This window comes from Bombina bombina, chromosome 7, assembly GCF_027579735.1.
Source record: "Bombina bombina isolate aBomBom1 chromosome 7, aBomBom1.pri, whole genome shotgun sequence".
Lineage (NCBI taxonomy): Eukaryota > Metazoa > Chordata > Amphibia > Anura > Bombinatoridae > Bombina > Bombina bombina.
Genome location: NC_069505.1, coordinates 577270151 through 577297414, shown reverse-complemented (window position 1 = coordinate 577297414; position 27264 = coordinate 577270151). Strand labels below are relative to the sequence as shown.

The 27264-nt window shown below is 40.2% G+C and overlaps 1 protein-coding gene across 6 annotated transcripts in view; it reads right to left on the bottom strand.

The window, feature by feature from the left end:
* The window catches only part of GPSM3 (G protein signaling modulator 3), a 114707-nt gene that overhangs the window by 2391 nt on the left and 85052 nt on the right, over positions 1-27264 (bottom strand). For all 6 annotated transcript variants that reach the window (XM_053722011.1, XM_053722008.1, XM_053722012.1 and 3 more), the window contains one exon: positions 3784-4085. In XM_053722011.1, coding sequence (XP_053577986.1) covers positions 3784-4085 — 302 coding nt within the window. The remainder of the gene's footprint in view (positions 1-3783; positions 4086-27264) is intronic.

Here is a 27264-nt window from a genome sequence, read left to right as displayed (position 1 = left end):
ATAGAAATTAATTGGGAAGATGATTAAAATTGTATGTTCTGTATCTGAACCATGAAAAAAAAATTGTTTGTTTCATTTTCCTTTAAATCTTATGTAGATATAATCTGAGACAATCTATTCAACTGACATATAATCTAGGGCCCCATACCCTCTAAAAAAGGGCCCGTCCTTGGGAGATGTGAGCTTCCTCACATAGCAAGTAAGACAGCTCGCTAGAAAGGGGAGTTATGCAGGGGAGAGCGGAGTTAGCAGGGGGCACAATTTAAAAATGTAATATTTCAGCCAATACAAGTCAGATTACCATCATCATATATTATTTTAAGAGTGGAGCGGTATTTATTGCTCCCGCTCAAGCGCTAACTCCGCTAGAAGTAAGCTTTTTGCTCACGTCGGGTTGCGCTCCTATTACAAGTTGAAAGTAAAGAGTTTTCGCTCTCACGCTACCCCAATGCGAACAAGAAGCTGACGTTAGAATATCACAAATATGTTAATATTTTCTCCCACTGAAATCAATGGGGCAAAAAAGTGGGGGAAACAAAAACACCCTACTCGCGCGCAAACCCGCTTATCATCAGGTGCGCTAACCCGACATTAAAATATTAATATTTCATATTCCAATGTTTTTTCACATAGCAGAAAATGTTCTATTTTTTCATAAATACATATTTCTACATATAGCTGATGGTATTTTGGTACAATAATATATCTATACCTATATATAGGTGATTATATATAGGTATAGATATACAGTGAGGCCTCGGTTTACGAATTTAATTCGTTCTCCGGGTCGTTTCGTATTGCGAAAAATTCGTAAACCGAAACACGTTTTCCCATAGGAATGCATTGAAAATCAATTAATGCGTTCCGGAGGTCCGAAAAAATTCAAATAAAGTGTCCAAAAAATGCTCCAAAAGGCTCCAAAAGGCTTAACAACTTGCTGCAAATGGCTCCAATGTCTCCAAAAGGCTCCGCAACTTGCTGCAAATGGCTCCAAAAGGCTTAACAACTTGCTGCAAATGACTCCAAAAGGCTCAACAACTTGCTGCAAAATGGCTCCAAAACCTCTCCAACACCTCCACACTGGTACCCAAACTTCATTAATTCAATCATACTTGAGTATGCAGGGGGCACAGGGGCCACTGGTTTCGTATTGCGAAAAATATTCGTAAACCGAGGGGGGCAAACCGGCATTTTGTTTCGTATTGCGAAAAAAATTCGTAAACCGAGTCAATTTTTCTTCAAATTTCGATTTCGTAAACCGAAATTTCGTATACCGAGTCGTGCGTAAACCGGGGCCTCACTGTATATAGATATTTATAGGAATATCTATTTATAAATACTTAGAACATATTCTGCTATGTGCAGAACATTAGAATGTGAAATATTTACAGTACATACACAGTTAAAGTGAATGTCAAGTAATAGGGTTTTTAAAACCGGGCACTGATTCATCAAACTTGACATTCACTTTAAACACTTTATTAAATACTATTGGGAAAGCCTGCCCAGAGGGCAGTCTATTTTGGTGACGGAACTACTGCATCCAGGTGGATTCCGAAAATGGCAGGGTGGTGAAACAATCCATCCGGGTGGATTCTTTCACCACCCCTTTTGCTCTCTCTCCCCCTCTTTTTTGCTCTCTATCTCCCCTCTATTTTGCTCTCTCTCCCCCCTCTCTTTAGCTCTCCCTCTCACTCCTCTCTTTTGCTCTCCCTCTCCCCTCTCTTTTGCTCTCCCTCTCCCCCCTCTCTTTTGCTCTCCCTCTCCCCTCTCTCTTTTGCTCTCTCTCCCCTCTCTTTTGCACTCTGTCCCCCCTTTCTTTTGCTCTCCCCCCTCTCTTTTGCTCTCTCTCCCCTCTCTTTTGCTCTCCCTTCCCCCTCTCTTTTGCTCTCCCTTCCCCCCTCTCTTTTGCTCTCCCTCTCCCCTCTATTTTGCCCTCTCTCCCCCCTATCATTTGCTCTCTCTCTCCTCTCTCATTTTCTCTCTCCCTCTTACCTCTCTTTTGCTCTCTTGCTCCCCTCTTTTGCTCTCTCTCTCCACTCTCTTTTGCTCTCTCTCTCCCCTCTCTTTTGCTCTCTCTCTCCCCTCTCTTTTGCTCTCTGTCCCCCCTCGCTTCCCCTTTCTTTTGCTCTCCCCCCTCTCTTTTGCTCTCTCTCCCCCTCTCTTTTGCTCTTCCTCTCCCCCTCTCTTTTGCTCTTCCTCTCCCCCTCTCTTTTGCTCTCCCTTCCCCCTCTCTTTTGCTCTCCATTCCCCCCTCTTTTTTGCTCTCCCTCTCCCCTCTCTTTTGCTCTCTCTCCCCCCTATCATTTGCTCTCTCTCTCCTCTCTCATTTTCTCTCTCCCTCTTACCTCTCTTTTGCTTTCTTGCTCCCCTCTTTTGCTCTCTCTATACCCTCTCTTTTGCTCTCTCTCTCCCCTCTCTTTTGCTCTCTCTCTCTCCCTTCTCTTTTGCTCTCCCTCTACCCCCTCTCTTTTTCTCTCCCTCCCCTCTCTTTTGCTCTCCCTCCCCTCTCTTTTGCTCTCCCTCCCCTCTCTTTTGCTCTCCCTCATCTCTTTTGCTCTCTCTCTTTCCTCTTGTTTGCTCTCTCTCTCCCCTCTCTTTTGCTCTCTCTCTCTTTTGCTCTCTCTCCCCCTGTTCTTTTTTTTTCTTTTTGTATTAGGGCACTCCCACTCCCTCCTTCCCTGCTGAGCCGCCCACTCACCATCTGCCCACACCTCCCACCAGCAACAGCAGAAAATCGTTACAGACGGTGACACACACAGTGTCACTGTCTGTAACGATCAGGCATCTGGCCTCATATGGAGGCGGAGCACCGATCGTGCTTCGGCTCCATATGCGGCAGATGCCTGAAGCTAGCTCCAGCTCTCAGCTATTATGTTACAGCTGAGAGTTGGAGCTCCTGAAGTTGTCTCGCGCTGAGGTGGCTGCAAGCGCATCCAACATTCCTTTGAGGATGCGTGCGCAACTGCCGACGGTGACGGACGCGTTACAAACACGATTATAGTATAGATAAATATTGCATAAATATGCTTTTTTTTTTGTGTGTGTGAAGTGCAGTTTGATTACGATTTCTACTGTGGACATTAAATAATTTTCTTCCTGTATAATTTCAAAATAAATATAAATTTTTCCATAAAATAATTTTTTACACAACTATTTTGTTATTAATTTTAATGCAATTAAACAATACAATTGTTATCGTGTTTTTATTTCAATATTTAATTTATTTATTTTAGATGATTTGTTTTTTGTGAGCCCTATATTAATATATGCACCTCTTTCCCATTCTTAAAGGGACATAAACGTAAAAAAAAATATTTCATTAATGAGATAGAACATACAATTATAAACAACTTTGCAGTTTACTTCTATTATTAAATGTGCTTCATTCTCTTGGTATCCTTTGCTAAAGCATTAGCACTACTGGGAGCTAGCTGGTGAGGCAATAACACAAAAACATATATGTGTAGCTACCAATCAGCAGCTAGCTCACAGTAGTGCATTGCTGCTCCTGAGGCTATTTAGGTATTCTTTTTAACAAATGTTACCATGAGAACTAAGCAAAATAAATAATAGAAGTACATTGTAAATTTGTTTAAAATTGTATGCTCTATCTGAATTATAAAAGAAAAAGTGTGGGTTTTATGTCCTTTTAAATCCCCTTTTTGAGACGCACTGTTCTTAATTTAAAAATTGCCTTTAAAGAATCCTAACTCCGGTAAAACTTCTTACCCTATCTTGTAAACCCAGAGAACTTTAGATAATTGCGCTATGACCTCTAACCTGGTGCCCTATAATTGTAGAATAGAGCTCCTCCTGGGCAGGTATTTTTATTGTGGGCGGTTTCTTTCTCTGACTCCGCCCAACCCAGGATCCGCCTCTTCTTCGCTGCAACTCCAAGACAAGCCCTTTCTCATCACTAGGAAGGGAGAAGTGACGTAAGGAAGGCACAGAGCGGTGGCGTGATTTACGTGGTGCAGGTGGGGGAAATTCAGCTCTTTGCTCTTCTAGACGTCGTGTCTGAGCAGTGGAGAGAAGCTCTAAAAATTCTTCAGTGTGGAGAGAAAGAAGTGAAGTGGAGATACCTAGAAACGAGACAAAACAATGGAGAGATATTGGTGAAAATGAGATGACAATATAACCAAGGAACGACCAAATGAGGCAGAAAACGCATAATGATTAGGAGTAGCAAATTGGTTGTAAGAGGAATTAGTAGAACGTAACAGAGTATTAGACAGTGAGATATCTTTACAGCTGAAAGAGTCCTAAATTGTGTAGGATATCTAGATCATATTAAAGGGGCAGTCAACCTCAAAATTGTTATTGTTTAAAAAGATAGATAATGCCTTTATTACCCATTCCCAAGTTTTGCATAAGCAACACGGTTATATTAATATACTTTTTACCTCTGTAATTACCTTGTATTTAAGCCTCTTCTGACAGCCACCTGATCACATGGCTATTTATGTATTATCTATTGACTTGCATTTAAGCCAATTAGAGCAATGTAATCCATAACTCCAAAGTAGAGAGGCTGTCTGTAGTGGCTTAGAAACAGGCACAAATTTAGAGGTTTAAATTATATTACTATAACAACTTTGGTTGTGCGAAGCTGGGAAATGGGTAGTAAAGGCGTTATCTATATGGCAATATCTGTCTGCATTTTTTGGGGGGCCAATATAATTAGCTACAAGGCAGGGATCTCATTTATACCAAAAAGCACAAAAAAAATTACATTAGCGTTTCAGAGTATAGTATGTAAGTGGCATATGGGATCTGATGCCGCTAGTTTCACGGATAAAACAGTGCAAACAGACTCAAGTGTATTTTAATAACAAAGATCAAAATGCACATAAAACACTACTCACAAGAAATAAAAAGATAAAGAAGCCACTCTGAGGTTATCTGCATCATAGTGCCGTGTGTCTCCAACAGACCAATGTTCCTAACGCATTTCACTCAATATCTTTGTCATTAACATATACTTGAGTCTGTTTTGTCCTGTTTGTTTGTAGGGATCTCATATAGGATCTCATATATACCAAGATCTTGCTAACTATGACAGTCAGGCAGAACTTGCTATTTTAAAGGGACACAAAACCCAGAATGATTCAGGTAGAACATACAATTTTAAACAACTTGCTAATTTACTTCTATTATCATTTTTTTGTTTTCTTGTTATCCTTTGTTGAAAAGCAGGAAGGTACGCTCAAGAGTGTGCACGTCTCTGCAGTACTATATGTAGAGTGACCATATTGCTGTTTTAAAAAGGGACACATATAAAAAATACATATTTCAAGGCTGTTTAAAGAAATGTTTTATATAAGAACTCTGACGTATGTATTTTTCATATGTGTCCCTTTTTAAAACAGCAATATGGTCAACCTAACTATATGGCAGCAATTTTGCTACAATGTTATACATTAACAAGAGCACTAGATGGCAGCACTATTTCCTGTCATGTAGTACTAATGTTATACATTAACAAGAGCACTAGATGGCAGTATTATTTACTGTCATGTAGTATTAATGTTATACATTAGCAAGAGCACTAGATGGCAGCACTATTTCCTGTCATGTAGTGCTAATGTTATACATTAACAAGAGCACTAGATGGCAGCACTATTTCCTGTCATGTAGTGCTAATGTTATACATTAACAAGAGCACTAGATGGCAGCACTATTTCCTGTCATGTAGTACTAATCTTATACATTAACAAGAGCACTAGATGGCAGCACTATTTCCTGTCATGTAGTGCTTATGTTATACATTAGCAAGAGCACTAGAGGGCAGCACTATTTCCTGTCATGTAGTACTAATGTTATACATTAGCAAGAGCACTAGAGGGCAGCACTATTTCCTGTCATGTAGTACTAATGTTATACATTAGCAAGAGCACTAGATGGCAGCACTATTTTCTGTCATGTAGTACTAATGTTATACATTAGCAAGAGCACTAGAGGGCAGCACTATTTCCTGTCATGTAGTGCTAATGTTATACATTAGCAAGAGCACTAGATGGCAGCACTATTTCCTGTCATGTAGTGCTAATGTTATACATTAGCAAGAGCACTAGATAGCAGCACTATTTCCTGTCATGTAGTACTAATGTTATACATTAGCAAGAGCACTAGATGGCAGCACTATTTCCTGTCATGTAGTACTATTGTTATACATTAACAAGAGCACTAGAGGGCAGCAATATTTCCTGTCATGTAGTACTAATGTTATACATTAGCAAGAGCACTAGGTGGCAGCACTATTTCCTGTCATGTACTACTAATGTTATACATTAGCAAGAGCACTAGATGGCAGCACTATTTCCTGTCATGTAGTGCTAATGTTATACATTAGCAAGAGCACTAGATAGCAGCACTATTTCCTGTCATGTAGTACTAATGTTATACATTAGCAAGAGCACTAGATGGCAGCACTATTTCCTGTCATGTAGTACTAATGTTATCCATTAGCAAGATCACTAGATGGCAGCACTATTTCCTGTCATGTAGTACTAATGTTATCCATTAGCAAGAGCACTAGATGGCAGCACTATTTCCTGTCATGTAGTACTAATGTTATACATTAGCAAGAGCACTAGATGGCAGCACTATTTCCTGTCATGTAGTACTAATGTTATACATTAGCAAGTGCACTAGATAGCAGCACTATTTCCTGTCATGTAGTACTAATGTTATACATTAGCAAGAGCACTAGATGGCAGCACTATTTCCTGTCATATAGTACTAATGTTATACATTAGCAAGAGCACTAGATGGCAGCACTATTTCCTGTCATGTAGTGCTAATGTTATACATTAGCAAGAGCACTAGATAGCAGCACTATTTCCTGTCATGTAGTACTAATGTTATACATTAGCAAGAGCACTAGATGGCAGCACTATTTCCTGTCATGTAGTACTATTGTTATACATTAACAAGAGCACTAGAGGGCAGCAATATTTCCTGTCATGTAGTACTAATGTTATACATTAGCAAGAGCACTAGGTGGCAGCACTATTTCCTGTCATGTAGTACTAATGTTATACATTAGCAAGAGCACTAGATGGCAGCACTATTTCCTGTCATGTAGTGCTAATGTTATACATTAGCAAGAGCACTAGATAGCAGCACTATTTCCTGTCATGTAGTACTAATGTTATACATTAGCAAGAGCACTAGATGGCAGCACTATTTCCTGTCATGTAGTACTATTGTTATACATTAACAAGAGCACTAGAGGGCAGCACTATTTCCTGTCATGTAGTACTAATGTTATACATTAGCAAGAGCACTAGATGGCAACACTATTTCCTGTCATGTAGTACTAATGTTATACATTAGCAAGAGCACTAGATGGCAGCACTATTTCCTGTCATGTAGTACTATTGTTATACATTAACAAGAGCACTAGAGGGCAGCACTATTTCCTGTCATGTAGTACTAATGTTATACATTAGCAAGAGCACTAGATGGCAGCACTATTTCCTGTCATGTAGTACTGTTATACATTAGTAAGATCACTAGATGGCAGCACTATTTCCTGTCATGTAGTACTAATGTTATGCATTAGCAAGATCACTAGATGGCAGCACTATTTCTTGTCATGTAGTACTAATGTTATACATTAGCAAGAGCACTAGAGGGCAGCACTATTTCCTGTTATGTAGTACTAATGTTATACATTAACAAGATCACTAGATGGCAGCACTATTTCCTGTCATGTAGTACTAATGTTACACATTAGCAAGAGCACTAGATGGCAGCACTATTTCTTGTCATGTAGTGCTTCAGACATGTGCGCGCTACTTATCTAGATATCTCTTCAACAAAGAATAACATGAGAATTAAGCAAATTTGATCATAGAAGTTAATTGGTAAGTTTATTTCAAGTTGCATTCTCTATCTGATTAATGAAAGAAAAAGATTGTGCTTTATGTCCCTTTAAGCTGGTTCTGAAGTCAGGAACCTTGTTCATCAAAGCTTTGTACATGGGGTCCCAAGAATCAAGGAACCAGTGCATACAAGGAAGCAAGAGACGTGTAGCAAATAATCTGGGATAGTTTTCTGATACTATAGCAATATCAGATCACTGTCTTGACTCTTTCATAGCAATTTAAAGGGCAGTTCAGGGTCAACTGCGTGCTGAAACTCCTGTTTCAGGTTGGAAGTAGAGCATACAGATTAATGTCAGCATCACAGCGAGGGACCTTAATATAATAAGAATCAGCACAAACATTCCTCTGGATGCTGTATCTGTGACTCTGGTGGCTAGAAATATGTCTACAATGGGAATAGTGGAACCTGAAAAAAATCAAGGTATTTCTGCACTCTAAGGGGAAATGGGCCTCAACTTAGTCTGAGAACCCCTCTTAACAAATAAATCATCTGTTCATCACCTCCCTCCAGCGGAGGCAAATATAAGACTGATACCATAGAGGTGGGAGGGGTTTTATAGAGCTCTTGGGGTTTGGGAATCTTTGCCTCCTCCTAGTGACAGGGAAGGTAATTCCTAGGAGTAATGGATTGTGGACTCTTACAACCTTTATGAAAAAAAAGGAGGATTGAGGTAGGACAGGAATGAAGATCTGAGATAGGGTTCAAAGAAAATTCAAGGAAACAAAGGTGAGAATAAAATCTCACAGGTTAGTGTGTTAGTTTGAGGATAGTCAAAGTCTTCAGCCACATATCTCCCAACAGTTGCTGTGTTATGATTGGACATAAGTATGTCTGAGCAGGGTGTGGATGTGGCTCTGTCGGTCACTTAAAACCAGAATATCCAATGGGCTCTACCTTCCCAACCCATGATAATTCCAGACAGTTGTGAAGTATGTAGTCAGTAGAGCTGTTCATATCGGCCGAATCTTTTGTGCTGAATATTTAATATTCGTTACCTGTGCTATTCAATATTTGTCTTGTTTTAAACTAAATTAATATTGGCCATTCGTGGAACATTCACTTTAATTTTCATTAACCAAATGTAAATGTTACTTTGTTCTAGGTGACAAAGACCACCTGTAGCATAAAATCCTTACCTTTAGCGTGCCGGAGAACCTTCTCCTTTAGTGCAGGCCCTGGAAGCCCCCCTGCTAAGCATCCTATTAGTGCTGCTGAGTTTCTGTGAAGAAGACTACAGTGCACGGTTCTCTAGCACGCTAAAGGTATGTATTTTAACTATTTTAATGACACAAATGAATGCTGACAAATTTGTCATTATCCATTCATTTTCTTTATATTTTGAGTTGCATTCGTTCGGATATTCGTTTTGTGAAACTGAGATGAATATCCGTGTTTCGTTAACAAATGTGGGATCGTAACTAAACAAATGCACATGTCTAGTAGTCAGTTATAAGTGATATGGGTCAGGACCTGCATATCTAGGTACATTTTGCAGCAGATCAGGTTACAGTAGAGTTGACCACACCCACAGATAGTTTCCGTAGCTCCACCCACTCGGGTCCTTCCTGAAACACCAAATGTAAATTGCACACAATATGCACTTCCCAGTAAATTACATATTATTTTATTATCCTGCTGTTAAATGTAAAGTGCAGGAGATTCAGATGCCAAAGTATTCAAACAACTATATACACGAGAGCAAGAAAGATCTCATATCGGCTTCCCACAGCTACAGACATCCAAGCACACATCTCAGGGGGGGTTATTATAAAGGGGGACAGTTACACCATGCTGCCAGATGCAGAAAACTGTATCTGTCCAAGGAAATTAGAGACAGTTGGCAAATATGGACTTGGGAGCTAACAGCACAATTAAAATTAAATGGAACTAGATTCCCAGAAGGCCAAAATAGGAGAGGATGAGATTACCAAGGTCACTCATTTAAAGGGACATTAAACTCCAGGGCACAACTACAGTAGCAGGAACACTACTCTGTGCCTGCAGCTCTCTTTAAAGACAGATGCTGTGGCTCTGCATCGTCATAATAGGCACCACCATCTCGGGATGCACATATCTTTACATCCATGTGACAGAAACAGTGCATATTCACAATCAGTGACGTTGCCAGCTGTACCTTGCACTTCAGTTTAGCGTGCACGATAGAGAGTGTAAACCAGGGGCATAACTACAGGGGTCCCAGAGGTCTCAATTGAGACTGGGCCCTCAACTAAAGGGGCCCCTCTGGTTCTGCAATCTGTAGTAATATCACTATGGGGGGATCTGGGCTGTTCACCTGTATTAAGTTTTGCCTCCCTCCCCCCCCTCATGTGCCCCCCCTGTGAAATGTGTATATGGATTTGCCTATATAATCTGGTGGCAGGGTTTCCAAGATGGCTGCCACAGTTTTGCTGTACAGAAAAACTTGCCACCATATTTTTACAGGAAGGCTAAGGAAGTGCATATTCTCTGGTACAGGGTAACCAAGATGTAAGTATGACTCACAGCCAGTGGCGTAGCGTGGGGGGGGCAACAGGGGCGGTTGCCGCGGGCGCATAATTCTGAGGGGCGCTTCCAGCCTCAACTTAGCAAAGGGAAGAAGGGAGGCTAAAAATTCTGACAGGCCCCCAGCTCTGTTCTGCGACCCGTCAGGAATGTGGTGATGCCGCGACTAAGGTAAGGTGTCAGGACCAGACTTACTTATAGCCCTGTTTTTGCCTGATACTAGCAACACGCAAAATGCAGCTTAATTACGGTTCTATTGTTACCCAACAAGTAAGTTCCCTTCCAACAAAGGACCCAGAGCCAGAATGCCATGCATTGCCTGGGGCACTTTTTAAGGATCTCTAAGCAGAGGTGGGGGGGAGGAATCCTTAAAAAGTGCAATAAATCTCTTTCAAACCCGAGGCACTGGTGGCAGCATGGCTGGGCTCTGCCTTTCTGTTAACCCCAGTTACCTAGTTAGTGGGATGGTGGGGTGATCAGAGACCATACTTTCATGTTTGACCGGATTCTGATTACAACTTACGCCATCTTGTCCTTGCACAAAAAAATTATATTTGTGACAGTTGACAAAAATGAGACCTTGTTTCCTGTATTTGATTTTTCCCCTCCATGATCTTCCTAGGGCAGAAGTAGATTTAGGGATTTGTGCGCTGTCTGGCACCAGGATTGTGCTGCTCACCAGGCATTTCACTGTGTTTGGCTCCTATCAAAGAAGTCCTATGTATTCACCATCTTGAATCTATTTCTTGCTGGACTCCTGAGGTGTGGACTTTTACCGATTTTTAGGGTTTGGGTGCTCATTGACTTTTTTATTTAAATTAAACCCACTACTGCATTTAAAGTAAAAAAAAAATAACTATAATTTGTGTTAGTAAATAAATTTAACAGCACCCCCCTAAATACCATACACCCTCCCCCCATATATGTATGTAATGCTGGGTTGTCTGTCCCATGCCCCTTTTATATTGATTACTTACAAATGTTATATTTATTAAGGTAGAATATATACCCCACTTTTATATGTCATTGGCACCCAAAAGACAGTCTGCCCAGCAGGGACAACCTTATGTAACAGCTGCCAACCTGTGTTTCCCCTTTTCCTCTTTTTAACGACTTACCAAAAACCTATTGCACCACATATACAATATGGGTTGCTGCAATGTGGGGGTGGGTGCACCCTGTGGTCTGCAGTATTTGTACCATGATGTTTTACAGATCAGGACATGTCACCACCAGATGGGGGTTAAGGGGGGCTTTCCCCCATGTGTAAAATGAGAATAAATCTTAAAATGTAATATTGTATATATTTGCCCAGCTCTAGAGAGTTGCAGACAGGGTTTGATCACAGGGGGATAGCACATAATGCTTGCATGCTTCACCCACTGCCTCTTGTATTGCCAATATATTATTTTCATGGCTTTGTTTGTAAGGCTCTACTGATTAGCAGCTGCTTATGACAAGGGACATATTTTGGGGATATGGGTATCATCAGCAATAACTGTTAGTTATCCAGTAAAGATGGTTAAGGGAGCATTTTGTGGGAGAGGAGACAGTGTCCCTTGCTTTATGTGATCTACCAGGGTCTGTGCTTGGTTTGTCCCAAATGTAAGAAGAAGCAGCATATCTAAAATGGGGTTGGGGGGGCGCAATACTTGCCTTGCCCTGGGCACTGACAACCCATGCTACGCCACTGCTCACAGCTCCTCTATTTGAAATGTAGGGAGGTAGGAAGACCCTACCCCAAGTCAACTCAACTCCAACCCCATGCTGCTCAGACTCCTCCTTCAGTATATTGACCACACCCCAGACCAGCTAGACTCTACCCATTCTGTCCAATCATGTTTTACAAGTGAAGTGGAAGGTATGACCTTGGGGCTCAAGTTCAACAGCACTTTTATGTAGCCCTATGTTCCAAAGATTATGTTTGGATCCGAGCAGATTACTCCTGATTTAACTTCAAAGATCCAATAAGCATGTTTGTGGGTCTGTGTCTATAGGAAGATTTGCTGCACTTGTGCAAGTATAAGTAATTCCACTTAGCTTGCTAAAGCATTACTAGTAAGAGCTATAAATGAATATATATATATATATCAATACTAAATGAGTGGGAAAGGGGAAGACAATACTGTTCAACAATAAAGGAAAAACTCTAGTGGCGCAAATTATACTTCTGTCGTGATGTAGAATAAACAATAAATGATCAGAATAGCTGTGCCCGGCTGATATATATATAACACTGAACTATAGTGCTAAATTTTTTGCACCTTATGCTATACAGACATATAGCACTATAGTTCAGTGTTATACATATATCAGCTGGGCACAGCTGTTCTGATCATTTTCCTACCTCCCTACATTTCAAATTATTGATATTTTTTTTATCTATCTGGTGATAAGTAGTTGGGGACTCTTATTGCCTGGATAGTTACTCTAGGGCAGCATTTGTGTATAGTGTACAGTTCATTATTTGGGTCATATCTAGCGCCATCCCTATATATATCTTCTTGCCTATATATATATATAAAATCTCTCTAAGCATTTAGGTTTGAAGTAGTTAGCAATGAATACGTTAAAGGGACAGTAAAGTCATCATTAGACATTCATGATTTAGACAGAGCATACAATTTTAAACAACTTGCCAATTTACTTATTTTATTTAATTTGCTTCTTTCTCTTGTTATCCTTTGCTGAAATGTTTATCTAGGAAAGCTCAGGTGCAGCAAAGAACCTAGGTTCTAGGGTGCTGATTATTGGCTGCATATATATACCGATTGTCATTGGCTCACACATGTGTTCCGTTAGAAACCAGTAGGGCATTGCTGCTCCTACAACAAATGATACCAAAAGAATTAAGCAAATTTGATAATAGAAGTAAAATGGAAAGTTGTTTGAAATTGTATGTTCTACCTAAATCATGAAAGAAAATATTTGGGTTTCATGTCCCTTTAAGTCTCTGTCAATCAAGGAAACACACCTGATCAGGGGATTGATTTGATAGACAGGTTAAAGGGAAAGTTTACCCAAAAACTCTCTCCTTTAATTTATTTCCAATTATTTATTTTACCTGCTGGAGTGTATGAAATTGTTTACAAATAGCTCCTTAGCCTTTATATTGGCATTTGAAATAGCTGATTTAGCCTGTAGTATCCCTACCTATACTGAAAGTTTCTATACCTAGGTATAGGCTATTGGCAAACTATCGGCTAGACTACAAGTTTTGCGGTAAAAGGGGTGCGGTACTAACTTGCACGTTATTGTCACCGCTCACTTTCCTACAGCGCTTGTATTACAGGTTTTTATAAACCCGGCGTTAAAAGGCAAGAAGTGAGCGTAGAGCAAAATTGAGCTCCATACCGCACTCCAATACCAGTGCTGCTTAAGTCAGCGGTGAGCTGGTTGTACGTGCTTGTGCACGATTTCCCCATAGACATCAATGTGAGAGCCAGCTGAGAAAAAGTCTAACACCTGCAATAAAGCAGCGTTTAGCTCAGTAACCCCATTGATTCCTATGAGGAAACACATTTTATGTTTACACCTAACACCCTAACATGAAACCCGAGTCTAAACACCCCTAATCTTACACTTATTAACCCCTAATCTGCCGCCCCCGACATCACCAACACCTACATTATTCTTATTAACCCCTAATCTGCCGCTCCGGACACCGCCGCCACCTACATTATATTTATTAACCCCTGATCTGCTGCCCCCAACATCGCCGACACCTACATTATATTTATTAACCATAATCTGCCGTCCCCAACGTCGCCGCAACCTACCTACACTTATTAACCACTAATCTGCCACCCCCGACATCGCCGCCACCTACCTACACTTATTAACCCCTAATCTGCCACCCCCTACATTATATTTATTAACCCTTAATCTGCCGCTCCAGACATCGCCGCCACTATAATAAACATATTAACCCCTAAACCGCCGCACTCCTGCCTCGCAAACACTAGTTAAATAATATTAACCCCTAATCTGCCGCCCCTAACATTGCCGCCACCTACCTACATTTATTAACCCCTAATCTGCCGCCCCCAATGTTCCCGCCACTATACTAAATTTATTAACCCCTAAATCTAAGTCTAACCCTAACACCCCCTAACTTCAATATAATTAAAATAAACCTAAATCCAACCTACAATTAATAACTAAATAATTCCTTTTTAAAAATAAATACTTACCTGTAAAATAAACCCTAAGATAGCTACAATATAACTAATAGTTTGTATTTATTTTAACTAGGTAGAATAGTTACTAAATAGTTATTAACTATTTACTAACTACCTAGCTAAAATAAATACAAATTTACCTGTAAAATAAAGCCTAGCCTAAGTTACACTAACACCTAACACTACACTACAATTAAATAAATTACCTAAATTAAATACAATTAAATACAATTACCTAATTTACAAAAAAAAACCCCACAAAATTACACAAAATAAAAAACAAATTACAAGATATTTAAACTAATTACATCTAATCTAATAGCCTTATCAAAATAAAAAAGCCCCCCCAAAATAAAAAAAAACCCTAGCCTAAACTAAACTACCAATAGCCGTTAAAAGGGCCTTTTGAGGGGCATTGCCCCAAAGAAATCAGCTCTTTTACCTGGAAAAAAAATACAAAGAACCCCCCAACAGTAAAACCCACCATCCACACAACCAATCCCCCCAAATAAAACCCTAACTAAAAAAACCTAAGCTCCCCATTGCCCTGAAAAGGACATTTGGATGGGCATTGCCCTTAAAAGGGCATTTAGCTCTATTGCGGCCCAAAGCCCTAACCTAAAAATAAAATCTACCCAATAAACCCTTAAAAAACCTAACACTAACCCCTGAAGATCCACTTACAGTTATGAAGAACCGACATCCATCCTCAACGAAGCCGGGAGAAGTCCTAATCGAAGCGGCAAGAAGTCCTCAACAAAGCCGGGAGAAGTCTTTATCCAAGCCGGGAGAAGTGGTCCTCCAGACGGGCAGAAGTATTCATCCAGACAGCATCTTCTATCTTAATCCATCCGCCGCGGAGCAGGTCCATCTTCAAGACATCCGGCATGGAGCATTCTCTTCCAACGAAGTATTCTTCCAGAATGAATGTCTCTTTAAGTGACGTCATCCAAGATGGTGTCCCTTAGATTCCGATTGGCTGGTTGAAAAAATCCTATTGGCTGATGCAATTAGCCAATAGGATTGAACTTCAATCCTATTGGCTGATCCAATCAGCCAATAGGATTGAGCTTGCATTCTATTAGCTGTTCCAATCAGCCAATAGAATGCAAGCTCAATCCTATTGGCTGATTGGATCAGCCAATAGGATTGAAGTTCAGCCAATAGGATTTTTTCAACCTTAATTCCGATTGGCTGATAGAATTCTATCAGCCAATCGGAATCTAAGGGACGCCATCTTGGATGACGTCACTTAAAGAGACATTCATTCTGGAAGAAGACTTCGTTGGAAGAGGATGCTCCGCGCCGGATGGATGAAGATAAAAGATGCCGTCTGGATGAATACTTCTGCCCGTCTGGAGGACCACTTCTCCCGGCTTGGATGAAGACTTCTCCCGGCTTCGTTGAGGACTTCTCCCGGCTTCGTTGAGGATGGATGTCGGATCTTCAAAACTGTAAGTGGATCTTCAGGGATTAGTGTTAGGTTTATTTAAGGGTTTATTGGGTGGGTTTTATTTTTAGGTTAGGGCTTTGGGCAATGGGGAGCTTAGTTTTTTTTTAGTTAGGGTTTTATTTGGGGGGTTTGGCTGTGTGGATGGTGGGTTTTACTGTTGGGGGGTTGTTTGTATTTTTTTATTTAATTGTAGTGTAGTGTTAGGTGTTAGTGTAACTTTGATTAGGTTTTATTTTACAGGTAAATTTGTATTTATTTTAGCTAGGTAGTTAGTAAATAGTTAATAACTATTTAGTAACTATTCTACCTAGTTAAAATAAATACAAACTTGCCTGTAAAATAAAAATAAACCCTAAGCTAGATACAATGTAACTATTAGTTATATTGTAGCTAGCTTAGGGTTTATTTTACAGGTAAGTATTTAGTTTTAAATAGAAATTATTTAGGTAATGATAATAGGTTTTATTTAGATTTATTTTAATTATATTTAAGTTAGGGGATGTTAGGGTTAGACTTAGGTTTAGGGGTTAATAAATATAGCATAGTGGCGACGATGTTGGGGGCGGCAGATTAGGGGTTAATAAATGTAGATAGGTGGCAGCGATGTTAGGGACAGCAGATTAGGGGTTAATAATATTTAACTAATGTTTGTGAGGCGGCAGTACGGCGGTTTACGGGTTAATATGTTTATTATAGTGGCGGCGATGTCGGGAGCGGCAGATTAGGGGTTAATAATTTTATTATAGTGTTTACGATGCGGGAGGACCTCGGTTTAGGGGTTAATAGGTAGTTTATGGGTGTTAGTGTACTTTTTAGCACTTTAGTTATGAGTTTTATGCTACAGCTTTGTAGTGTAAAACTCATAACTACTGACTTTAGAATGCGTTATGAATCTTGACGGGATAGGCTGTACCGCTCACTTTTTGGCCTCCCAAGACAGACTCGTAATACCGGCACTATGGAAGTCCCATAGAAAAAAGACTATATGCCCCTAAATCTGCAAGACTCGTAGTACCAGCAGTAGTGAAAAAGCAGCATTATAACCTGATAACGCTGCTTTTTCACCTTACCGCAAAACTCGTAATCTGTCCCTATGTAAACACAGCAAGGAAAATAAATAACACCCACAGTGGGAGGTGGAAGAGATGTTCATTTTCAATTGTTCTTTCTAGGTATTGTACAGAGACAGAGATAAGAAAGGGAAGCATTTGAGTGATAAGATAACAAGATCTGATCTGTCAGCAGGCCAAGTCTGTTTTGATGGGCTGTGGTTTCAAAGATCAAATCCAGCTATTTCTTTTGCAAAAAGAAGCATAAATGAGCAATGCTGTTTTTCCTTTGTTTTTGGATGAGAAGCTACCCTGGAAAGGGGACTTTATTTTACTTTCTGCAGATTCAGCTTTAAGTGTTTTTGACTAAAAAGCTTCCCTGAATGCCTTAAAGGTACAGCACCTTTATGTTTGCTTTGATTACTTGAAAACAAGTTGTGTATTTTCCAGTTTATTATGCAATAAAGTAATTGTTTAAATTAAAGCCACGTGTTACTCTCCCTCTGTCCTGGTACAGTGATAAAAATCATTTTTAAAATATATACAAATTTAAAAAGTCAGTCAGGTAAAAAGACTTTCAGCTATTTTAACGCTGAAAATGTCATATTTTCAGCATTACAATCTGCAATGCAAAACTCGTAATAGTTTTGCATTGCAGCTTGTAATGCTGAAAATATGGCATTTTCAGCATTAAAATAGCACCGCAGTTATTACAAGTGTTGTCGGTATAGCTGTACCGCACACCTTTTAGCCTGTACCGCAACGTCAGTCCCACACTCGTAAAAATTACGTTTTTTCATGGGATTCCCATAGCGTCGGTATTACGAGTTTTGCAGTGAGGCTAAAAAACAACAAGATCTGTAACACCATCTAAAGTCAGTAGTTATGAGTGTTACGCTACAAAGCTTTAACATAAAACTCATAACTAAACTGCTACAAAGTACACTAAACACCCATGAACTACCTATTAACCCCTAAACCGAGGCTCTCCCGCATCGCAAACACTATAATAAATTTATTAACCCCTCATCTGCCACTCCCCGACATCGTCACCACTATACTAAAGTTATTAAGCCCTAAACCACCGCCCTCCCGCATCGCAAACACTATTTAAATATTATTAACCCCTCATCTGCCGTCCGCCCACATTGCCCCCGCTAAACTCAAATTAGCCAATAGAATGAGAGCTGCTTAAATCCTATTGGCTTATTTAAACAGCCAATAGGATTTTACCAGCCCTAATTCCTATTGGCTGATTCAAATTTTTCAGCCAATAGTAATGCAAGCGACGCCATCTTGAATCGTGTCCCTTGCATTGAAGATCCAGTGTACGGCGGCGAAAGTATGAAGGGGATGCTTCCCGCCGAATGTCTTCAGGATGGACCCACTCCGCACCTCTGGGATCAAGATAGAAGATGCCGCTTGGATGAAGATTCAAGAGGCCGTCTGGATGAAGACTTCTCGCTGCTTGGATCAGGACATCGCCGCCTGGATGAAGATTGAAGAGTCCCTCTGGATGAAGACTTCTCCGGGATGAAGATCGTTCAAGCGGGACTTCAAAAACTGTAGGTAGATCGTCAGGGGGTTAGTGTTGGGCTTTTTTAAGGGTTTATTGGGTGGGTTTTAGTTTTTAGTTTAGGGTCTCGGCAGTAAAAGAGCTAAATACCCTTTCAAGGGCAATGCCCATACAAATGCCCTTTTCAGGGCAATGGGTAGCTTAGGTTTTTTAGATAGTTTTTTTTTATTTTGTGGGTTGGGGGGTGGGGGTTTGTAATGTTAGTGGGTCTTAGTAATTTTTTCTCAAATAAAGAGCTGATATCTTTAGGGCAATGCCCTACAAAAGGCCCTTTTAAAGGGACAGTTTACTCAAAAATGTTCTCCCCTTTAATTTGTTCCCAATGATCCACTTTACCTGCTGGAGTGTATTAAATTGTTTACAAGTAGCTCCTTTACCCTTATATTGGCATTTGAAATTGTTAATTTAGCATGTGGTATCCCCACCTATTCTGAAAGTTTGTAGCCGCGCGTACCAGCTATAGATGAGCTTTGTAAACACAGCCAGCAGAAGAAATTACACTCCCAGTCGGATATAACAGAGATAAGGTAATAAAATGTTGATTTTCCATTGTTCTCTCAAAGTACTGGTGATTGTTTTAAGGACAGATATAAGATAAGAAGCAGGTGTATGTGCACAATGTGATACAGTAATTAGATCTAATTATACCTACAAGCTCAACCCATTTTATTAGGCTGTGGCTTCAAAACACAAAATCAGAGCTTTAATATACAGAAATAAACCTTAAAAAGCTAATTTTCATACATTTTTTACTCTGCAGTTGGTAAAAAAAGCAATTGTAAACACATTAAGGGAAAAACTATTTTACAGTAAACTGTCCCTTTAAGGGCCATTAGTATTTTATTCTAGATTAGGTTTTTTTATTTTGGGGTGGTTTTTTTATGGGTATTAAATTAGGAGAGAAAAAAATATTTTTTATAATTTGTTTGTTATTTTGTGTAATGTATAGTGTTAGGGGGTGTTTGTATTATTTTTTTGTAAAAGAGTTGTTTATCTCAGGGCATTGCCCTACAAAAGGCCCTTTTAAGGGCTCCCAAAAAAGGCCCTTTTTTATTTTTTGTAATGTTAGGTTTTAGTGTAAGGCAGCTTAGGTTTTATTTCACAGGTAGTGATGTAGCGAACATAAAAATTTGGGTTCGCGAACGGCGAACGCGAACTTCCGCAAAAGTTTGCGAACGGGCGAACCTTTCTGGCCACAATAGCGATGGAAAAGATGTTTCAAGGGGACTAACACCTGGACTGTGGCATGCCGGACGGGGATCCATGGCAAAACTCCCATGGAAAATTACATAGTTGATGCAGTCTGGTTTTAATCCATAAAGGGCATAAATCACCTAACATTATAAAATATGAGGAAAAAAAATGGAAAAAAACCACACTTTTTCTAACTTTGACCCCCAAAATCTGTTATACATCTACAACCACCAAAAAACACCCATGCTAAATAGTTTCTAAATTTTGTCCTGAGTTTAGAAATACCCAATGTTTACATCTTCTTTCCTTTTTTTGCAAGTTATAGGGAAATAAATACAAGAAGCACTTTGCTATTTCAAAACCACTTTTTTTCAAAATTAGCGCTAGTTACATTGGAACCCTGATATCTGTCAGGAATACCTGAATATCCCTTGACATGTATATATTTTTTTTTAGAAGACAACCCAAAGTATTGATCTAGGCCCATTTTGATATATTTCATGCCACCATTTCACCGCCAAATGCGATCAAATAAAAAAAAAATTGTTCACTTTTTCACAAACTAGGTTTCTCACAGAAATTATTTACAAACAACTTATGCAATGATGGCATAAATGGTTGTAAATGCTTCTCTGGGATCCCCTTTGTTCAGAAATAGCAGACTTATATGGCTTTGGCGTTGCTTTTTGGTAATTAGAAGGCTGCTAAATGCCACTGCGCACCACACGTGTTTTATGCCCAGCAGTGAAGGGGTTAATTAGGGAGCATGTAGGGAGCTTGTAGAGTTAATTTTAGCTTAAGTGTAGTGTAGTAGACAACCAAAAGTATTGATCTAGGCCCATTTTGGTATATTTAATGCCACCATTTCACCGACAAATGCGATCAAATTTTAAAAAAAACTTACATTTTTTCGCAATTTTAGGTTTCTCACTGAAATTATTTACAAACAGCTTGTGCAATTATGGCACAAATGGTTGTAAATGCTTCTCTGGGATCCCCTTTGTTCAGAAATAGCAGACATATATGACTTTGGCGTTGCTTTCTGGTAATTAGAAGGCCGCTAAATGCTGCTGCGCATCACACGTGTATTATGGCTAGCAGTGAAGGGGTTAATTAGGTAGTTTGTAGGGAGCTTGCAGGGTTAATTTTAGCTTTAGTGTAGAGATCAGCCTCCCACCTGACACATCAGACCCCCTGATCCCTCCCAAACAGCTCCCTTCCCTCCCCCACCCCACAATTCTCCCCGCCATCTTAAGTACTGGCAGAAAGTCTGCCAGTACTAAAATAAAAGGTTTTTTTTTTTAAAAAATTTTTTTTTTAGCATATTTACATATGCTGTGGTGTAGCATCCCCCCTTAGCCCCCAACCTCCCTGATCCCCCCCCCCCCAAACAGCTTTCTAACCCTCCCCATCTGCCTTATTGGCAGCCATCTTGGGTACTGGCAGCTGTCTGCTATTATTTCACAGTCAAAGGGTTGCCACCCATCCCTTAAAATACAGAACACTTATAAGTTACACATGCTGCAGGGTGTGCAGGTAAGAATATGAATAGTGTGGTCCAGAAACACAATACATGTTCCTCCCTGCACACCCTGCAGCATAAATAACTCATACGTGTCCAGGAAAACATGGCTGAGGTGGCAACCCTAGTTACACCAGATATGATTGGTGGCACTGGGCAAGTGGGCACAGTATACGCTGTGAGCCTGACACACACGCTGGCAGGCAGGCAGGCAACTGCAATTAGATTACACAGGGGAAAAAAAAAGCAGACTGATGTTCTAGCCCTAAAAAGGGCTTTTTGGGGTGCTGTCCTTACAGCAGAGATCAGATGAGTCCTTCAGGACTGTAGTGGACACTGAATACACTAGCCTAGCTATCGATTTCCCTATTAAATCAGCAGCAGCTACACTGTCCCTCCTCTCACTAAGAATGCAGCTTCCGAATGAATCTAAAATGGATTCTGTCCAGGAGGTGGGAGGGTCTGGGAGGGAGGGTCTGCCGCTGATTGGCTGGAATGTGTCTGCTGACTGTGAGGTACAGGGTCAAAGTTTACTCAATGATGGCGAATAGGGGGCGGATCGAACATCGCATATGTTCGCCCGCCGCGGCGAACGCGAACAAGCTATGTTCGCCCGCCGTGGCAAACACGAACAAGCTATGTTTGCCGGGAACTATTCGCCGGCGAACTATTCGCGACATCACTATTCACAGGTAAGTTTGTATTTTTTTTAACTAGGTAATTAGTAAATAGTTAATAACTATATACTAACTACTCTACCTAGTTAAAATAAATACAAACTTACCTGTGAAATTAAAATAAAACCTAAGCTAGCTACAATATAACTATTAGTTATATTGTAGCTAGCTTAGGTTTTATTTTACAGGTATTTAGTTTTAACTAGGTATTATTTAGTTAATAATAGTAACTTTAATTTAGATCTAATGTCATTATGTTAAAGTTAGGGGGTGTCAGGGTTAGGGTTAGGGTTATATTAGTGTTCGGGTTAGGTTTAGGGGTTAATATAGTTTAATTTAGGTTGTTGCGATGTGGGGGGCTGGCGGTTTAGGGGTTAATAGTTTTATTTAGTTAATAATTGTAAGTTTAATTTAGATCTATTTAATTATGTTAAAGTTAGGGGGTGTTAGGGTTAAGTTAGGGTTAATAGTTTAATTTAGGTTGTTGCGATGTGGGGGGCTAACGGTTTAGGGGTTAATAGTTTTATTTAGTGGTAGTGATGTGGGAGGCCAGAGGTGTAGGGGTTAATAACTTTATTTAGGTGGCGGCGATATCGGGAGCGGCAGATTAGGGGTTAATAACTAATATAGTTGCGACGATGTTGTGGTGCGGCGGATAAGGGGTTAATAACTTTAGTATAGTGGTGGCGATGTCGGGAGTGGCAGATTAGGGGTTAATACCTTTATTTAGATGGCGGCAATATCGGGAGGGGCAGATTAGGGGTTAATACCTTTATTTAGATGGCGGCAATATCGGGAGAGGCAGATTAGGGGTTAATAACTGTAGGCAGGCTCGGGGTTTATGTTAGGGTGTTAGGTTTATAAGTTAGTTTTATTTTCCCCATAGACATCAATGGGGCTGCGTTATGGAGCTTTTGTTTCCACGATCGCAGGTGTTAGAATTTTTTTTGCCGCCTCTCCCCATTGAAGTTTATGGGGAAGTGTGCACGAGCATGTCAAAACACTGCTGCTTTTGTGTGCGGTATGGAGCTCAACGCAGCCATATCGCACGCACAAGCCGGGTTTTATTTAAACTTGTATTGGCAGCGCTATAGGAAATTAAATAACGTAACTTTTGTTGCGTTCATTAATTTCTCTATATTGCTCAAAACTCGTAATCTAGCTGAGTGTGTGGAATAAATCCACTCAGTGAATAAATTCAATACATATAGCTGACCACTGGGTGGCAGAAGAGAATAAAAATGAAATAGGTTTGCACTAAAAAGGAACATACTATTTCAGTATGTTCTGAGCTATAAATTAATGTATTTATAATAAAATCAGAATACTTAAAAAAAAAAACATAATTTTAAAATCTAAATATTCCCTGTTCATGTAACAGCCACTTAGGTACAGTATTTTCATCTTACTGAGTTGAAAAGAATGAACTGTACGTTGTAACTGTAATACATAAGATTCATTTATTTTATTTATTTTTAAGCAATGATATTTTCCTGTTCTGCTCTCACAATTTGTCTTTTTTTGGTTAATCAATGTTTGAATCAATAGGGTGAGATTCTTACTGGACATTATTCTCTGTCCTCCATAAAAAATGCAACCCATAGTTGACTGGTCATAGGTTTTGAGCAGGATCACATATTGGTTATATATATTTTCATAGCTAGTATAGATTGTATCCTCTTTGGTTGCCAATAACACACAAATCATTGATTTTAGTTATTTGGCTGCCAGAAACACCCAAAGCAGCGATTGATCCCCTGCCAGTAACACACACAGCAAACTTTCCCAGTAAAAAATCAAAAAAAACTCACAGTGATTTTATCCAAAGTGGATACATGTAACACACTCAGAGGAGTATTTTAACATACTTGACTGCCCGAAACACACACAAGACAAGTGCTTGATTTCCAATCCTTGGCTGCCAGTAACACACATAGTAGTTCATGTGCAATGTTACTTATTTCTGGGTAATATTTATAATGCATAAAAGCATAGAAACAAAGGAAACGTAATATGCAGCTGTCATTCAGGGGAATTAAATATACTGGACAATTGTCGCTAATGCTGCCCTGGCCTAGGTATGAATAACCAAACCACACTGGATAATGTGAAAACATTTTTCTTAAATGTGTTTAGTGTAGAGAATGGCTCAGAGCCATCCAACACTTTACTTTTTTGTGTTTTTGTGGACAAGTTGTCATTTGCCCCCCACTAAGCAGAGCCAGCTCAAGGCATTGTGTACAAGACCACTCATCTCTCTGTCCGCTACACTCAGTCTACACCCAACCATAGTGGGTTAAAGTTCAGCAGGTTTAGGTTTTTTAGAGGGACAGTCCCTAATCATTTGTCCTTATTTGCTGAATTTCCCTTAGCTTCACTCATGGACCACTCAGACACACCCACAACCCACTAAGCACCCACAACCCTGTTCTATCCCAACTCAGCTCCACCCATTAAAATGGCTGCCACTTCAGCCATGTTTTCCCGGACAGTTATGGGTTACACATGGTACAGAGTGCGCAATGAGGAAAATGAATAGTGCTATTTAGAGACACAAGACCCTGCTGCATGTGTAACTTATAACTGTCCACAAAAACATGGCTGAGAGGTTGCAAGTTGCACCATTACGACTAATCGACCTAATATGAGTGGAATTTCTCTTAAAAACATTATTAGTCAGAATATGCTCTCTCTGGGTGTGTGTTAACCCTGTCAAATGCCACCTTGGTCCCATTATATAGCACACCTGCCAACATTTGAAGCTACGTATTAGGGACTTGGGAGGTTAAGGGGCGTGGCCATTTTGTGGGCAGGGCCTTGTCAGTAGGGGGTGGGAACAGGGAGTATAGTGGGCAGGATAATGGACATGTATGATCGGTCTGTGGGCGTGTCTGAGCTGTTTGTGTGTGTGTGGTGGTCTATGGACGGGGCTAAGGGAAATTCTGTGAATAGGTACATACAGCTCCGAAAGACACATGCAGTCTCCGAAAGACACAAGCTTAGAATTAGGGACTGTCCCTCTCAAATTGGCTAAAGCATGCCAATCCCATAGTCATAGTAAGAATTAGTATGATCACTCCAATTACATTCACAATAAAATAGGAAAATCTAGTTAATTTTGAGTTTTTGCAGGGGTTAAACACAGTTATATACAAGCAATTGTGTAATATTAGGATGCACTAACATATTAGAGCCAGGGGCGTGACTACAGGGGTCTCAGGGTCTCCACTGCTACAAGGACCGTCCTTTTAGGGGGCCCTCTGCTGCTCAAGCAGAATCAGATTTCAGTGCAGCTTGTTTACGGGCCTACAATCACCACTAGAGGTTAAACTTGTGGTGACTGAAAATCACCCAACCAGGAAAAATAAAGCTCTGCACAGAAAGCAGTTTGCTGTGGTACAGATTTTTCATAGTGCTTTAGTGTTTGTTAGGGGTATTTGCTAGGCTGTGCATCAACATCGTCTTGTGTGTGTATGTTTATATGTGTGTATGTATATGTTTTATATCTAATCGAATAGATTAAAGGGACATGAAACCGAATATATCTAATTTGCTTTGTTCTCTTGGTATCCTTTGTTAAAAACACAACCTAGGTAGGCTCAGAAGGTGGGAGCTAGCTGCTGATTGGTGGCTGCACATTTATGCCTCTTGTCATTGGCTTACTGATGTGTTCAGCTTGCTCCCTGTAGTGTATTGCTGCTCCTTCAATAAACGATACCAAGAGAATGAAGAAAATTAGATAATATAATTAAGATTGCATGCTCTATCTGAATCAAGAAAGAAAGATGTTGGGTTTAACGTCCCTTTAAGTTATGTAATACTGCAAACAATGTGTGTATGTCCCTTTAATATGAAGTTTTCCCACAGTGAACTGTAATGGTTTCCAATAGCGACACTGCATTTTGGGGAGAAATTGAGTGGGTGGAGCTAAGAAACTAATTAATGGGCGTGGCTAATAATATGATAACTTACTTGTTTACGCTGCTGCAAACTGCAAAGTGTTCCTGGGAATGTTGTTAAATATTCATAACTATGAACAATCACCAAGTTTTATGATGATAGTCATAAACATTTCCCTCCTGATTCTGTTTAGTTCTCCTTTTAAAGCTGTTATCTCAATATGTAGATACGCAATGTACGAGGCTGCACTAAACCAGAAGTGTAACGTTAAAAGTGTTGCTATACCAGCTGCAGAGCATTACATTTATTTGAAATGGCTTCTTTAGGTGTATTTTTTAGTATGAAATAGCTATTTTTGCTCATTGGAACCAGCACACATTGTTCTCAAGAACATGCCAATTCAAATGGGCTGAGCCTGCAGGTTTCTATACACAAGGGCCAATAATTAGCTACTGAATTGCTCATTATGGGTGATGGTTCCATTGAGTAAAAAACACTCTGGGGCCTATTTATCAAATGTCTATTTATCATGTCTGACAGACATTGCTGAATGCAGACAGCATTACGCTCTCCGCATTCAGCATTGCACCAGCAGTTCTTTTGAACTGCTAGTGCAACGCCGCCCCCTGCAGATTCACGGCCAATTGGCCGGCAGCAGGGAGTGTCAATCAACCGATCGTATTCTATCGGGTTGATTTCTGGCGATCGCTGTCCGCCTCTTTAGAGCAGGTGGACAGGTTATACACAACTTGATAAATGGGCCCCTCTGCCTGCACAGACAGCTGGCAGTGGTGTATAATTGCGTCAGTCAAGACTTGACTTCTGCCATACAAGACACTGCTCACTCTTTGAGAAGGTGCAGTGTTCGAATGCTTGTGCACTCATAGCATATGTGCATATGCCACCGAAAAATATTAATAACTTATAATAGAAGCATTTTTGCAAAAGGAAGTAAACCGGACAGATAGCTCAGCATGCTAAGGGACTGTGGCTGAGCTCGGTAGCAACCCAAGGGTTGCAGGTTCGATCCCCGGTGAGGTCCACTCAGCCTTTCATCCTTCCGAGGTTGATAAAATGAGCAGCACCTTGAGACCCTTACGGCAGATTAGCCGCGCTTTACAAGTACCCAATACATACGCACAAAATGCACTTTTGTGAGCTCGATATTTGCGCTCTACTCAGTAATACCAGCGCACGCAAATGTGCTCTGGTATTACAAGTTAAGCACAATGCAAACGCAACCTCGGTTCGCAGTGCCTGGAAGCCTTGCGCTCACGAGAGCGAGCTTCCAAAGGCTCCAATGCTTTGTGCAGT